Genomic DNA, 17,429 nt, shown 5'->3' with positions numbered 1-17,429 from the left:
ATTCATGTAAAGAGGTGCTTGTGGGGCTTTGTGTGCGCAGTCTGTTAGCTTGCATTTTGCATGCATTGCAATCCCAGCGCAAGGAGCACTGAAAACCTTGCCTTTATCTGCCTTGTACCTCAGTTTATCCACCTGCAAAATGGGTACTATAATATCTCTCTGCCATTACAAGGATACCATAAGACTCAGCTGGTTAATAAAGTAATTTGTGATCCTCAGATGAAGGGCACTTGTGATGGCTAAAATATCATGAGGATAATAATCTGTTCATAAAAATACACATATAAAGATTAAGAGAAACAAATACAGGGGACTATAAATTCATATAGATTCAGCTGTAAGCAACTCTGCCCCACACTCTGACCTCACAAAATTCCCCCTTCACTCCCTGAACACAAGAACAGAATGGGGTCAATATAGTTTTCCCAAAGGAAGTGGTTTGCGTTTCATTAGACTGATTTCTCAGCTTCTGGGGATTTTTTCGTTGGGGATTTTTTTGTGGCAACTAAATGCTGGTGTGAATTTGCATCACCTCTTCCTCGTGTGGATACAAAAACAAATCCAGCACCTTTCCATTGGCAGAACTCGAGCAGATTCTGCTTCATGCTGCTCTGGAGCTTGCGCACTACTGCCTAATCGTCCCATGAGAACTGGGATTCTTGAGTTACAGCTGAATGCTGGTCTTAAAGGGACCTCATTACAGTTGTCATCTGCCTCTGTCTAACCTTAACTGCACTGGGTCGTATCATCATTTTCACTCAGATCAGTAGGAAAAGCATAGGAAGCAGTGTGGCCTGATGAATAGTGCAATGAGCTGGCTATGAGGAGATATAGGTAGGTTCTATTCCTGTCTCCACCATGTCTGTGTTACCTAGGGCAAATGGTTTCATCTCTCTGTACCTCAATTTCCCCCCATCAAATAGACTTAATGAGCCTTTTCCCATTGATTTGAAGTGGCTTGATTTTTCAGAAAGTTCTGAGCACCTACACTTGGAAATCAAGCTCCTTTCAGGTATGTCACGCTACTAACCCAAAAATGGAGACAGCCACAAACATGCAACCTTTTGAAATGTCAGGGATCTGCAAGAAAAACTGATCTTTGCTGAGGTGTAGTTTTGGACTGATAAATTGGGGGAATGTCAAGTTTTCTTTGCTAAAGAGAGGAGGACTATGTTGGGAGTGAAATTGGGCCAGCGCCGAATGGAGGAGGAGAATTCCATTTCCTGGTAATTTTTGCAAGGTTTCAAAATTTGGGTTTTGTTTCATATTGGAACAATCCCGGAAACCTTTCAAACATTTCCCCCTCCCAATGGAATTGTATCAAAATGCCCATTTTTGGATCAAAACTTGAGCTTTTCGATTTCCATAGGTGTGTGCTGCCTGGTGGCCAGGGGGCTGACCTGGGATGTGGGAACCTCTGGCTCATGTCAAACTTTTTTCCATTCCAGATCACTCCAGAATGATGCTGCAAACAGCTGAATGGCTGTTGGCAGTAATGGGAACTATTTGCAAAAATTACCCAGTATGGACAAGGTTAAGGTGAAGGTCCGAGTTAGAAAGGGTAAATTCAGTGCTGCTGGGGTTGAAAGGTGCACCAAGAATATCACATAAAAACACAAGGGGACAAGTTGACAAGTTTAAATAGCTCACAAAGTGATCTTGCTATGATCATGTCCCTGTGGTCAGAGAGAATGGATTCCAGCAAAATTTGCCAGATCCAGGTGGTGTAATTCAGTGTATCTTTGCTGACGTCAGAGGAGCTTTGACAGGTTTGCACCACCTGAGGATCTGGCATCCCCAAAAGCTAAATGAAATTGTGTTCCAGCAGATTGATCCATTTTCTGCCATGCAACCGAGCACCTCCTGCTTTTCCTGTTTCCTTGCTCAAATAAAAATGAGGATTCAGCCAAGTGGCAACACATTTTAACTAACTTTTAAAGCTGTGTGGCTGAATTTCCAAAAGCAGCTTCTAATTCTCACTGTCTCACAATGTTGGGGTGCCCAGTTTAGGACACTGCATGGCCTCTGGTTTTCAGAGGTGCTGAGCACCCCCCATTGACATCAGTTGGAGCTATGATACTCAGCACTTTTTGTGGTCAGGCCTATTGAAGGTAGCTCAAATTGGGAACCCCCCAAAATGGAGACACACAAAATCAGTGGCTGCTTTGAAAACATGTGGCCCTCTGTCCTGGGAGTTTTGCCATTGTCTTCAGTTGGAGGAAGATTCAGCATCCTTGAAGAAGACTTGAGCATCTGGAACCCACATATCTTATTATGTAGACAGTCCTTGTTTTTGAGAGCCTCGCAGTCATCAGTGGATTTTACCCCTGTGAAGTAGGGGAAAATGATCCCCATTTTACTGACAAGCAACTGAACCACAGAGTAGATTACATGACTTAGTCAAGGTCACTCTAGAAATCTGAGCTGGGAACCAAACCCTTGTCTTCTGCCTCTTATCCTAACGCCCTATCCACTAAATATTTTCCTACCCTCCCTAGGCTTTGGCTCAATAATAAAAAATATATTCCACTTTCTTCTCTCTTTTTTTTTTAATTGATCTTTCCAGCACCCAATAATTAGGTCTCACTCATAAACACAGCAAGGCTCACTCACTGTCCAAACACACAGAACTAGACTTGGAGTCAAGCTTGTTTGATTGTGTTGTAATTTAGTGCTGGAACAATCCACTTACTGAGTTACTCTCAAGGTCACACAAAATCCACGCAACTTTGAAGTCATTTATTTCTCATCACTGTTTGCAAAATCCATGTTGTTCTTGGCATCCCCTCCCCCTCCCATCAAAACAAATGCTGTTTTTTGGCAAAATATCAGGGAGAGAGAAACAAAACAACAACAAAAATGCTTCCTAACAGTGACATCCAAGAGACAGTGGAAGAATTGCCCAGGGAAATAGGAGGACTTGCTGCTTGAAACGCTTAAGACTAGACTAGACATAGGGCTAGAGAACACACCACTGACGAGGGGCAATCCTCTCTTGGCCAGGGTTAATGGGAAGTAGACTAGATAATTTAGTGTGTGAGGAGGAGGAAGGAAGAGGGGTTAATTCAAAGGCTTAAAATTCTGTGGCAGCAGCCAGCCCTCACATGTAGCTTTGCCCTGCAGAACACCCCAGCTGTAACGGCCTGCTGTTTACTGCCCTGATCAGTAGCTCTAACATCGGTCTAGCCAGTTTGCTGTCATGTATCTGTCTGTCTCTCTAGCTAGCAAGTGAACTCCCTCTATCATGTCAGATCACTTTTGGCTTGCACTATTTTTCTCTTTAAATGTTGCTCTGGAATTAGATTTGTTTCTTGGTGTGCTAATCTGAGCTGTATTGTGTACCTAATACAGAGGCTATGGGCTGAATGTTCAAAGAAGACAAGGGATATCTCTGCACTGCAGTTATAGACCCATGGCCAGCCCATGCCAGCTGACTCGGGATCGCAGCACTTGGGCTGTGGGGCTGTTTCACAGCTGTGTAGACATCTGAGCTCTGGCTGGAGGCTGGGCTGTCAGACCCGGCGAGGTTCTAGAGTAACTCCTCTGGGAACTTAATTCCCTCATGCCCCTTTGAAAATCTCAGTCTTGAATGGCCTAATGCTGTCATGGACAGAGGAGAGGCAATGCTGCAGAGAAAATCCCTAGACAAACTGCTCAGCCTGGATTTGTCCTGGGCATTTCAGGAAGGGGCAAGCTGGAAAAGCACCTCTACCATCCTTTGAAAGGGGGCAGGGAGACCTCTCACTCTGTGTTAGGTCAGCTCAGTGGGTGGGTGCCATGGTCCTGCTGTGATCCTGCCCCTCACCAGGGCCTTTTGGGGGTATCTGGTGCCTGCAGCAATCTCAAGGAGTCTTGCACTCAGGAGCCAGGAGGACTATGTGTGTACCCAGCCCCGGATCAGGGGTGGGAAGCTGAGGAGAGAAAGCGTGGTCTTGTGTAAAGACACTGGACTGGGACACAGGAGACCTCGGAGTGTATTCCTGGCTGTGCCACAGACTCTGTGAGTGACCTCGGGCAACTCAATGAGACTCTCTGTGCCTCAGTTCCCCATCTGTCCTATGGGGCTGATAATACTTACTATACCTCAGGGCTGCCATGAGGATGCATGCAGGAATGCTTGGAGGTGCTTGGACGCTGTGGAGACGGGGGGCAGATAAGCACCTCCATAGCGGTCTCTCGCCTACGCATGCAGAACTATACAATCTAGCTCTTAGAAAGTAAGACCTTTGGAATTTTTGGAATATTTGGCTCATTCCCTTGATCGCACTAATGTCACCCAGTAAATAAGAACAGCAACACTGAGGTGCTGGGGGGCACAGGAGGCTGGCTGGTAATTGGAAGTCCTGGAGTTTGGGGTTGTGTGGGAGGGGCACGGGCTGACAGCTCATCGGCTGTGGGCAGCATGCAGCAGCTGGTGGCTTTTAAGCCGTTTTAAAAGGAGAGGGGGAGTGAGCAAGCTGGAAGGGAGGTGGGAAGTTCAACCTGGCTATGGTAACAGCTCCAAAAGGAGTGACTCTGCCCTTAGCCCACGTGGCTGGGCCTCATTGCTGGAGCATATGTTGTGTATGGGATCCCCTTGCTGTCCTGCAGGGCCCATAGGCAGCCATACCCCCGGGAGGAGGAGAGTGAGGTGGGGAAGTGACTTAGTTAGCATGGTACTTCTGGGCTTCATTCAGAATCTTTCTGCTCTGTTTCTTTAACATATTCAGTCCTGCTCCTTGGTTGCTGCATTTCTCTTTGGTTTCAAACCATGGCCCCCAAGGTCTGCACTGAACTTGTTTCTCCACTTATGTCCTTTGGTCGCCTTGGCAGTTTGAAGATGGAGACTTTAATTTGCTCCGACGGCTTCTCCTTTTCAGACCCCTCCCCCCAGATAGAGATGGTGCCCTTGGATTCTCCTATCTGTAGAGACTCAGTGGGAGCTCTGGGTGATGTCCCCGGTCTGTGCTTTCAACTCTGCCTCCCTCCTCAGCATTTTTCCCTTTTGTTTTTCCCCTAGAGGGAATATACCACTAACAAGTGTCAAGACTGTCCCCTGCGATTCCCTCCATCTCTCAGACACAGTGCAGACTGCTTACTCAGTGCTAGCTCAGAAGGGGTGAATCGATCAATCTAATCTATCTATCTAATCGTTACTGGGACAGGGATGGATAGACAGAGTGAGAGTCCTTTCACTGAAAATATTCTGCCACCAGTCTTGGTCCCTCCTTACTGGCTCTCCACTCCCTTTCCCCCATCAGGTATTAGCATCTCTTTAACATGGACTCACAACACTGTTCCATGGCCTTGCTAGTTCTGTCTGCCCCGCTGAGTTATACTTAGGCTACCCTTGAAAAGAACTCAGCTAGTGCAGTCTCATGTCGTGAGTGACATTAGCTGCACGAGACATCTTGCATTTCCATCGCAGGCTCCAGGGGCCTGATCCACTGCTCACTGGTGTCAGTGGGGTCAGACCAGGCGCCACATTCACAGCACATCACACCAACATGCCACTGTGAGCGTCATGAACACCTGAGGCCTGTACTCTATGCAGCATGAGCATGTGACAGCCAGACTTTGTGCTCCATGCAATGAACACCGGTGCATTTCTGGGGGCCATTCACAGTACTCATTATTTGGAAATAGTTTTAGAACCAAGAATCTGACTCCCAATGTGTCCCATCATAGGCATAACTGATCCATTGGGTTGGTCTCGTTACTGGTTGCTGGGAGGAAACATTCCAAGACTGGTGGCAGAATATTTTCAGTGAAAAGACCGTGTTTCTGGGATCTGCTCTCTCCATAGCCTGAGTGTAGTGAGTTTTAGGGTACACTGTCAATGGAATTTTTGGTTAGGTTTTTGAAAGTCTGAGGATTAACAAGTGGGAATTAGCTCTATAGTTTGCATTTTAAGTTAAAAGGATGGTATGTTGCTGATGTTATTGCTGTAAGTCACCCTGATGAGTGATGATGGGACCCAGTCAAAATAAACACATGTGTAATTACATTCATTAAAATAATCTAAAAGGCAGCAAGGCCCTGTGGCTAGAGAACCAGACTGGGAGCCAAGAGTCCCAGGTTCTTCTCATGGCTTTGCTGCTGAGTGCATGAAATCATCTCCCGGCACGTCAGTTTCTCCACCTGTAAGGGGCCTGCCAATATTTAGTGAGATGGAAAGTCCCACCTATTGTTATTCCTATTATTTAAACTAATGTTTTATCTGATTTACTGGAATAAATGAATGAAAAGGAACAGCAGCCTGTGACTCAATTGGACATGGCAACATATTGCTTAAGATAGTGCTGTGGTATTGCAGGAGTGTTGTAAATACTGGTTTTCTTCTTAGGCCTTCTCCAAGATTTTGCAAAAGAGGCTAATAATGTCAGATGCCTCGGTTTTTGGCTGCCCAACCTGACATACCTTAAAGGGGCCTGATTTTCAGAGGGCAGGTGCTGAGCAGGTTCTGTCCATGTTGTTGTTCAAGGATCACATTCCCCTGCACTCCAGGGGCTGGAAAATCAGGACATCATGAGCAAGCTTGTGCTCTCCAACTTTTTAGCCGGGCTTTGCACAGTCAGAGAGTTTAAATAGGATGGAAACACGTGGACATGGGAATTGCCAGATTGGATCAGAACCAAGAGCTGTCTGCTCCAGTATCCTGTCTCTAAGAGTGGCCCAAGCCAGCTGCTTTAGCGAAAGGTGTAGGAGCCCTGTGGTAGGCAGAGGTGGGATACTCTGCCCCCTACATAGGGGCAGCCATACTTCTGGAAGCTCATCTGAAATTTACCTCTGAACTTGTTGAGGTTCCCCCAGCACCAGCTCAGACCCTGCTCCTTAAGGCGTGTTGGCATTGTACAGTAACTTCTTGCTTCTCCTCTTCTTCCTCCCCCTCCTAGGTCTAGCCTCAGAGCCTCACCTGTGTATCGATGTGGGGCTGTCCTGCAGTATTTTCCCCTTTGCCCTCATCTGCCCCCTTCCCTGGTGGTTCTCCCCTCCTGTCCAGACTCAGAGCCTCACCTGTGTTGTGTTCCTCTGTTGTCGCATAGGGAGTTTGCCCGTTGGAAGGTGAGGAACACAGCCATCGAACGGAGGGACCTGGTCCGCAATCCAGTGCCCCTGATGCCTGAATTCCAGAGGAGCATCCGCTTGCTGGGCAGGAGACCCACCACGCAACAGTTCATTGATACCATCATCAAAAAGTACGGCACCCACATCCTCATCTCTGCCACCCTGGGAGGTAGGTGGCAACTGGGGTATTTTCTTATCCAGTCACTGTGACGGTGGGGAGAGGGGATGAAGCATGCTCGTCCAGCTCTGTGTCACTTTGAATGTAGGAGAGACAAGTTGGGTGAAGTAAATAACTTCTATTGGACCAACTTCTGTTGGTGGAAGTTGCAAGTGTTTGAGCTACACAGAGCGCTTCTTCAGGCCCGAGAAAGGATGTAGGTCGGTTGGTATGGTGATGAGTCAGGGTTGTCACATTTCCGCTCCCTGAAGCCCCATACTCTCCTCCAGATATGCTCAAAAGCCCAGGCTAACTCTGAATGGCCTCCTTGGTTTATGAAGCAAAGTGTGTGGGGGTGGGTATCGGTAACTATGATATGTGCACCTGGTGTGACAATGGAATGTGTATTGTTGTGCGTGACATGAGCGCAGGTGTGCTTTGTTTGACAATAGCAAGCGTGGAGTGTTTCTGTGATCTGCGTTTACACACACTCGATATGAGAATGGTGAGTGTTTACATGATGTGTGTGCACATCTGTGCCGGGTTTTGAGTGCACACAGTATGTGTGTAGGGTGGGCAGTCATTCCTAGTAGTCAGAGCAGAGGGGCTCAGGCCAGGAGTAGTGCCCAAGCTCAGAGCTGGAGACAGGGACCAAGATTCAGAGCCCAGGGTCAGGAACCAAGCAGGGAAGCAGGGCTGCAGTGGACTGGGCAGGAGAGGAGCAACGCTGGGAACAAGAAGGATCAGGGCTGGAGCAGAGCTAGGAGCAGGGCAGTGATTACATTAGCGGGTGTGTGAGTTGAGCAGCCAGAGATCCACTGTGGCTGTTGGACCTAGGAGCTTGTTGACTTCCTCAGCCAATGGGTGGGGTGTCAATCATGCAGCTCTGTTGTGCTCATAGGCTGCCCAGAGACTGGGCAGGCACAACTGCAAGTCCTCATCCCTGACAATATACACGTGTCCACGCTCCTGCTGAGGGCTCAGATGGAAGGCCTTGGAAAAATTTTGCAGCCTTAGTGATGCCTGAAGTTAAACTGAGTAGCGCAAGTGCTCTCGGCTGAGGCAAACCCACTGTCATAGCTCCCGCTCATGCCAGGACAAGGCATTGCAAGGGGTTATTTCACTCCAGCATCTCCTTATCCATCATTCTAGTTCTGCAACTGTCTGCAGCTTCTGTGGCCCGGCCCTCCAGCCTGGTCACGTTTCAGCTCAGCCCCCTTCCAGGAGTAACAGAAAAGTCCAAACAGAAGATTGAGAGTCTAATGGCCTTTATGCAAGGCCTTTGGCCCCCATCTGGATGAATGGACTATAAAGTGGATAGAAAGCTCGCTAGATTATCAGGCTCAATGGGTAGTGATCAACCGCTCCATGTCTAGTTAGCAACCAGTATCAAGCGGAGTGCCCCAGGGGTCTGTCCTGGTAACAGTTTTGTTCAACATCTTCATTAATGATCTGGATGATGGGATGGATTGCACCCTCAGCAAGTTCACGGATGACACTAAGCTTGGTGTGGGGGAGATGGATGCACTGGAAGGTAGGGAGAAGGTCCAGAGCGACCTGGACAAATTAGAGGATTTGGCCAAAACAAATCTGATGAGGTTCAACAAGGACAAGTGCAGAGTCCTGCACTTAGGAAGGAAGAATCTCATGTACTGCTACAGACTGGGGACCAAATGGCTAAGCAGCAGTTCTGCAGAAAAGGACCTGGGGATTACTTTGGACAAGAAGCTGGATATGAGTCTACAGTGTGCCCTTGTTGCCAAGAAGGCTAACGGCATATTGGGCTGCATTAGTAGGAGCATTGGTAGCAGATCGAGGGAAGTTATTGTTCCCCTCCATTCGGCATTGGTGAGGCCACATCTGGAGTATTATGTCCAGTTTTGCCCTCCCTCCCCCAAAAGGATATGGACAAATTGGAGAGAATCCAGCGGAGGGCAATGGAAATGACTAGGGGGCTGGGGCACATGACTTACAAGGAGAAACTGAGGGAACTGGGCTTATTTAGTCTGCAGAAGAGAAGAGTCAGGGGGCGGGATTTGATAGCAGCCTTCAACTACCTGAAGGGGGGGTTCCAAAGAGGATGGTGCTCAGTTGTTCTCTATGGTGGCAGATGACAGAACAAGGAGCAATGGGGATATTAGGAAACACTTTTTCACTAAGAGGGTGGTGAAGCACTGGAATGAGTTCCCTAGGGAGGTGGTGGAATCTCCTTCCTTAGAGGTTTTTAAGGTCAGGTGTGACAAAGCGCTGGCTGGGATGATTTAGTTGGGGTTGGTGCTGCTTTGAGCAGGGGGTTGGACTATATGACCTCCTGAGATCTCTTCCAACCCCGATCTTCTATGATTCTATGATCTGGGACTTACTTGCCTTTGTTCTTTCAGTCCTGAAACCTATAGGAGGACTGACCTCTCCTCTTGGTTTTCCAGCCCAGGGACACCATGTTAGGCAGCTAAGGATTGATCCTTCTAATCCCTCACTGCTTCCTTGAGATGCTCCTATTTTGTCCTTAGCTCTTTCAGGGCTAAGGTCTCCACTACTCTCACTCCATCTCCTCCTGCAGCTTCCTCCCAGCCTGTGGCTGAGGAGTGACTTCCAGGCCACTGCCAGTCTCTCTGGCAGCAGATGGATTGTAATTCAGAAAGTCCCCTCAATCTCTCTTTAAGGCTGGATTCCCCCAGCTCTCCTCCCTGGAGCTAGGGTGGTAACTTAGGCTGGTTGTGGAGCTTTAGCAAGCTTCTCCTTCAGCTGGCCGCTTCCTCCAATTAGTTCTCAGGCTCAGCAGCCCAGCCTTCTCCTGCTGCTGTCTGCCATGCTATGAAGGAGAAGGCAGCATATATGCTGATCCCCTTCCTAAAGCTCATCCCAGTTGTCTGGGAGCAAGGGGAGCCTGGCTCCACCCACCCTGCAAAGCTTCTGATCACAAGCCCTTAAAGAAACAATAACAGGATTTCCTCCGAAAATACTACTTACTTCCTTTCTACCAGTATCTCCTATTTCCTAAGCCCTCTCATATATCAGATCTTAAAAGGCAATGCCACATGATGGGGGTGAACTGAGCCGTATGTCCTACTACTTTTAATAGAACAGAGTACTCCGTGTGGCCTTAGGTACTGCTATGCGCGAGAGAATCACAGTATGGCCCTGAGTATGCAAATACCAATATCTGAGTATGTGAGTTTTAAGACGATGTGGATATGCTGCAGTTTTGAGAGGGTGTATATGGGCCTGCGTGCGTGATGCCTGTGTGATGATAATCGTTCCAGATTAAATATGTTAATGCCAAACTCCAAATAAGTGCAGAGGCAGCATTTGAAAGAACCATGTGAACTGGATATTCTGCCTGGGTGATTTTCTCTCTTGGAATAGACAGAATAGCAGTCTGGCTGGTATAGTGCCTATAACAGCATTCCCGCCTAACCTTCACGCCCTGCCTTGTTTCTTGAAACCAGATGCTCTCTCTCTGAAACAAACTGAATACAGAAGGAAAACAATCTTCTCCCACGGGCGAAACTCACTGGACTTGGAAAAACTTAGAGTGCTCTATGAAGTAGCACACCAAGGCATTAGGCAGGGATGGAGACACTGATGGGGGACAGAGAGAGACCTGAACTGGCTACAATAGTTAAAGGAAAAAATATGGGCCACATTTAAAAAAAAAAAGAATAATAATTAAATTCAATGCAAAATATATATCCAGGGGTTGCAGACCGGTCCCGGTATGGGCAGCATACGCCAGTAGATCAATAAGATGGAGAATTGCGGATGCAGTCACCAATTCGCATGCCCAGTTACTGGAGCTGGGTAGAAAATTTCAAATATTTTGAAAATGAAAAATGGAAGTAAATTTCTCATGGATATTTTTTTGCTTCTGTTTTTCTTTTTACTGCCTGTAGCTATTATGCGTTTTATAGGGTTAAATAGCAGGTATGGCATGTAGCAGTAGCTGCACTGAGAATACTGCAGTGACAAAGAAGGCATCTTATCTTAAAATTTTGTGCTTCTGCGCATCATATTATCTGAGCGCTGTCCACATAAAATAGATTGGCAATAGTGAAATCCTTAGTGAAATTCCTCGGATTTCTGGCTCTTGTTCCTCTGGGGGCTATGAAAAGCTCTTTAAACATACTGTAAATGATCAGCTATGTAGACAAGATTAGATTGATTTGCATCCCTGCCTGCATGACTTAGGTGCCAGATCCTCAGATGGGGTAAACTGGTGTAGGTCCATTGAAGTCATGTGGTCCTAGCCATTATTGACTGCAGCCCTAGAAGAATCCTTAGTCCAAAACTGCTGGTTCAATGCATCCAATCAAATTCCACCACCCCAACCACATGAAATGTTCCAATACAGCAAAGCACGTGCTTAAGTGATTTGCTGGATAGAGATGATGTGTTGAATCAGGCCCTATAAGAACTCTGTACAGAGAGAACTCATTTCGGTTGAGGAAATGTCTCCTTGGAATCATATTTTACACAGCGCAAGGCAGTGAAGGAAGAAACCATGGAGGCGAATGGAGTTTTATTTGTAGTTTTATATTTCTTCCCATTGGCAGCCTTTTTCTCTTCCACGTCCCTGGAAATTCCAAATAACAGAGACCTTCAAGGGTGAAATATATTTTTAATTTCACTGGGTGAGGTTGTGAATTATTCACAGTGGCTTGTTCGATCTCCTGTTTTTACAACACAACATTTTTAAATATGCAGAGGCTTGTAATGAGAGCTGGTGTTGGACAGAAGTGCGAAGTGTTCAATCAGCCCAGAGCAGCGGGGTGGGGGCAGGCAGGGCAAGAGGAATGAAGACTTCATCTTGGCAACGACTGTGATGAAGACGAAGCAGCTTTACACTGACCACACAGTGTGCATTGTGCACGGAGGGGGACATGTTCCGCTCAGAGTTTGCAGGCTAAACCAGATCCCTCTGACATCAAGTCGATCGTCGCTTAGGAGCCGCTTTAAGACCTTGGACCACATGAGAAAAACAGCTACCCAGAGACTTGTGCTTTTTATTCATTCAAATCTCAGCCTGACATTTAACCAGCTAAAGAACGAGAGACAAATGTGCAAGACTCCTTGTTTGCATAGCAACTGTTGGGAGGGGCTCAAGAAGATCTGAGAGATGCCATCCTGCATCCAGCATGGTTGCTGCCTAGACACCTTCCACAAGAAGAGGATTTCTGATGCCTTTCTGTTGCCGAGCAGCTTGTTTCTCCCAGAGCCTGATAGAGAGCCAGCTCTGCTCCAGTTTAGTTCTGACAAAGGGATTGGTGCAGGGTCATTTCTAGGGCACCCACACACAGAGCTGAGAGCTAATTTGCAGGGAAAGCCCTGAAGCGAAGACAACTTTGAACATAGCATCCGCTTAATAAACGAGAAATTAAGACTTAATAATGCAGCAAAAGTCTATTAACCCCTCTTGATCTATGGGCTGCTTTCGCTGGCTCTCTTTCCATGGGGATGTTGGGCTTTTCCCAGTCTTAGGCACATGCACACAGCATGGGTTTCAAGCAGCGGGCTCTCCCTGCTCTCTCCTGCCATTGTATCTCGCATCTCAGGAATGGGACTTGTCTCCCAGGATGTGCACTGAATGAAGCACAGAGAGTTTTCTCATTTTCCCCCCTCATCTTCTCTGTGGTGAGACTGAAACACTTTGGAGGGGCAAATGACGGCTTCTTTGGGAATAGAACACAGATCTCCAGGTGCCATAAAAGCTTTGGGTTCTCCAACTACTGTCTAGGTCAGAGGTAGGCAACCTGTGGCACAAGTGCCGAAAGCGGCACGTGAGCTGATTTTCACTGGCACTCACACTGCCCGGGTCCTGGCCAGTGGTCCAGGGGGCTCTGCATTTTAATTTAGTTTTAAATGAAGCTTTTTAAACATTTTAAAAACCTTATTTACTTTACATACAATAATAGTTTAGTTATATGTTGTAGACTTATAGAAAGAGACCTTCTAAAAATGTTAAAATGTATGACTGGCACGCGAAACCTTAAATTAGAGTCAATAAATGAAGACTCAGCACACCATTTCCGAAAGGTTGCCGACCCCTGGTCTAAGTGCTAGCTTCATATAGCCTACTTACATGCTGGTCTGCGACCCTTGCTCCTACCCCTCAGCTCTGTCAATGTAGAGTCCATTTTTGAATCAGTATTTAACATCTTAGCATGCTAGCAGTTTCGGTTACTGCCCAGTAGCTTTACCAGGTGGGGATTTAACCAGGACATTTTGCTTTCTGCCAGGTCTCCATGGCTGTGTCTACATGATGAGGTAGAGGTGTGAGTCCCCAACTTTTGTGCACATATTTGAGTTATCTCCTGAGAGTTAGCATGAATACAAATAGCAGGGTAGCCGTGGTAGTATCGAAAGCGGCAGCAGAGGCATGGCTGAGCTGTGTCGAGTACAAAACTGCCTGAAATCAGTGGCTATATACTCAGCATGGCTTGGTCGTTCCTCCACTGCCACTCCCCAAGCTTCTGGAGCTACGCTGGATGTCAGAGTATCAGAGGGGTCACTGTGTTAGTCTGGATCTGTAAAAAGTGACAAAGAGTCCTGTGGCACCTTATAGACTAACAGACGTATTGGAGCATAAACTTTCATGGGTGAATACTCACTTTATCAGACACATGTGACGAGAAAGCTTCTCCCGACCGCATAGTTAATCCACCTCCATGAGAGGCGGTAGCTGTGTCGCAGGGAGAAGCCCTCCCATCAACATAGCCCTGTCTGCACTGGGGTTAGCCGAAAAAACTACATCGCTCGGGGTAGGGGTGGGGGATTTTTCACACTCCTGATCAGTATATTTATACCAGTGCAAGTTCGTAGTGTACACGAGCACACCCAGTTCAAAGCGCTGCCCCAGCTAAGCGTTCCACCAGTGATTGTTGAGTCAGGGACTGACAAAGGCCTTGATCTTTCTACATGGGAAGCAAAACCAAGGTGTGGGCTTTGCTAAGGAACACAAGAGAGTTCCCACATCCCACTAGAACTCCACAGGAGCTGCGTGTGTAACGGCCATCTGGGAGATACCCGTCCAGGGCCCCCAAGTGCCACGTTCTGCTATGTATAGTACTCTAGTCTGAAACGGACACAGACAACCACATTGATCTCTGGTGCAGCTCCACTGAGTTCAGTAGAGTTTTATCAAGGATACGTTTGGCCCACGCTACAGCCTTTATTGCCTATTAATCACATTTTCCCACATGCACTTTTGCATTTTCTCCCAAGCTTTCCCCCTCAGACAGAGGAACTCCCTGTACAAATCCACAAAGTCACTACTTTATCTTCCTTCAAAGCTCTCCTGGAAACTCACATGCGTTGTGACGCCAGCTAAAAACTTGACAGCAGCTAAGCAGCTGGTGTGCTGTGACCGCTGCTTATCATGTTAATCACATTCGTCTCATTACCTGGTGCTTCCACCGTCTGTTTGTTGTATCCACCTGTTGTCTCCCATCATATGCTTAGATTGTAAACCCTTTAGGGCAGGAAACATCATCTCTGTTATGTGTGTGCACAAGGCATAACATGGTAACGCCTTGATCACCACCTTGGGCCTCTAGGCATCACTGTCAACAGATTAATTCTTGATTATTATTAATTATTATTGTTGTTATTATTTAGAGCTGGGGGGATGGGGATTCCCATGGAAAATTTTGAAGAAAACAATGTTTTTGATTGGAATTTTCCATAGAAAATTTTGGCATCCTGGCAAAAAAATCAAAATATTTTGATTTGAAAATGCCACAGGTTGGCTCAGAGGAGTTGTAGTTGGGTGGTGGAAGCTCCCATTCTCTGTGGCTTAGATTGGGTTCCTTGGTCAGATGTTTGCCATGATGCACCACAGTCTTCCGACAGGGGTGTGTCATGGGAGACCTTGGCCATGGTGCATCATGGGATATGTGGGTCAGCTAGGGAGTCTGGCCCATATTGGAGAATAAGGCCGTGAGGAAACTGAACTGCAATTCCCATTAGCCACAGTAGTATTGCCAAATTAAAATATTCTGGGGTTTGGTTTTTAAATAAAAAAATTGGAGACACATTTCATATACATTTTTGATTTTTTTCAAATTAAAGTTTGTCACAGAAAGTGTCTGCTTTCCACAGAAAAAATCAGTTTTCTCCTCTAAAAAATCAAATGTCCCTAAAGTAAAATATTTATCCATGAAAACAGTAGTGAGGCAACTTTTTTCATGCAATCCTAGTATTATAATGATCATCATCAGCATAAATCTCAGTTCATCTGTTGGATCCACAGGTTGGATTACAGCAGGTGCTGCTTACTTCCACCCCAATTAAACTTTGATTCTTCTCTTAAAGCTAACTAGATAAAAATGGCACCTTCTGCTCTGTGTGTACATTCAAAATCAGACTTCGTGACCTTAGTGAGGAAAATATGTTGGTTTTGTCTGTCACTCCTTTCAATCTTGCAGAGCTAACAGAGCTTAGAGAAAGTCAGCTGGATTGTATTCTGGCTCAGACGTCATGAATAGATGTTTTTAACAATAAACTGTGGTTATAAACTTTGTTCCGTCTTCTTTTCATTTTTCTTTTCTTTTCATTCAGAATGTTGCTATTGTTCATTAACGTTTGTTGCCTCTCGGGATTCTAATGTCTGTACTTAATAATAAAATGATAAAATAAAATATTAATAATAATAATACTTCCTGATTCTCTGTCATTTCCAGGGCAGCAATGCTCTTGTTAATACTGGGCCTGATTTCCCTGCACTACTTTGTCCTGTTCAACACTTTATCCCTTGCTCTTGTACCACACAACACGCAACACCTGTGCTCTCTAGGCCTGTAGGAAGAGCAAGTAGTTGTTTATGCTACTTCTCTTTGCTTTTTTTCTGCTTGTGATCTCATCCCTCCTACTCCCCATTCTTCTCAACCATTCATCTTGCATAGCCACTTGATGCCAGATGACACTAATTTATCCTTTAAACACAGATCCATTCACTTGTGAGCTAAATGTAACTTAAACCATCATTTATGCCACTGAATTAAGATAAGAGACTTCCATGAGAGTTGCATCTTCTTCCACCAAGTCTAAATATTGGCCCCATCACTCCAAATGTACCCCCAAAATGACAGGCCTTGTTGCTATTGTTCCATATAATGGACTAGTTTCCCAGTTGATGTAAATCAGCATTGCTTTTAGTGAAGTTATTCAGATTTACAGAAGCTGGGGATCTGCACCATTGGCCGCAATGGAGCTATGCTTTTGAATCTTTTGAATCTGGTCCATTGTCCAGAAGAATGGGACTGGATTTGTTGCACAAGGCATCTCCAGGGGTGCAGAGTTTGGATTGCACAGGTTCAGTGTGATACTGTCGGTACCTGTGCACACAGCCCTGGGGGGTTAGCAGCAAACCTTCCAATGTAGCAATCTGTTTCCTTTCACTGCAGGGGAGGAGGCCTTGACCATGTACATGGACAAAAGCCGGCTTGACAGGAAGTCCGGAAACGCTACCCAAAGCGTTGAGGCACTGCACCAGCTTGCTTCCTCCTACTTCGTAGACCGCGATGGCACCATGAGGAGACTCCATGAGATCCAGATCTCTACCGGAGCAATCAAGGTATTGCATCTGCTGCTGTGGAGATTCCAGGGAGAGAAACAGACTAGGGAATGACAGCCATTCCGATGCATAGTGATGCCAGTCAGGGCTTGGCTTTTAATATGGTATTGCTGCTGGGTAGGCACCAGCCATTCCAACGTGGCATTCCCCCCAGGAAAAGGCAAGTTATTGCCCTGTGCTACTGGTGTTAGATGGGAAAAGTTATTCTCTTGTGTCCCTCATTTTGGGTAGGCACAGATCATTTCAGCGTGAAAGTGATTTTGGGAAGGGGACACCCAGTGTGGCATTGATATTAAAGAGATCATCGTCCTTGCCATGTAACAGTGATATTGGGGAGGGCCTGGCCGTGTCAGGTCAGCAGTGACAATGGAAATGGGCTAGCAGTTCTGCAGTGGCAGCCACCCTTGTGTGTCTTCCTGCAGCAGGTATTAGTAGAGTTTCTGCTGAACAGCTCTCAGGTGAATTGATTACAAGAGAATGAGAAAAGCCCACAATGAGGCTTTACAAAGGCTTACAGAATGAAACGGATAGAAATAGAGCGCTGGAGGGGGAGCGGGGGAAGCTACTGGGAGGAGGATACAAAGGAAAGGAAAATGGATCCACAAACAGCGGCCTCCTCCTTTGAAAGCACTCAGTCTCCATTGGGGAGGGATT

The 17,429-nt window shown here is 46.5% G+C and overlaps 1 protein-coding gene across 1 annotated transcript in view; it reads left to right on the top strand.

Moving 5' to 3' along the window:
• BRINP1 (BMP/retinoic acid inducible neural specific 1) overlaps positions 1 to 17,429 on the top strand; it is a 94,237-nt gene that overhangs the window by 50,788 nt on the left and 26,020 nt on the right. The window contains exons 3-4 of the mRNA XM_030536024.1: positions 7,026 to 7,216; positions 16,606 to 16,775. Of these exons, the coding sequence (XP_030391884.1) occupies positions 7,026 to 7,216; positions 16,606 to 16,775 (361 nt within the window). The remainder of the gene's footprint in view (positions 1 to 7,025; positions 7,217 to 16,605; positions 16,776 to 17,429) is intronic.

The sequence above is a fragment of the Gopherus evgoodei genome, chromosome 16 (assembly GCF_007399415.2).
Source record: "Gopherus evgoodei ecotype Sinaloan lineage chromosome 16, rGopEvg1_v1.p, whole genome shotgun sequence".
Lineage (NCBI taxonomy): Eukaryota > Metazoa > Chordata > Testudines > Testudinidae > Gopherus > Gopherus evgoodei.
This window is presented reverse-complemented; position numbering and strand designations above follow the sequence as displayed.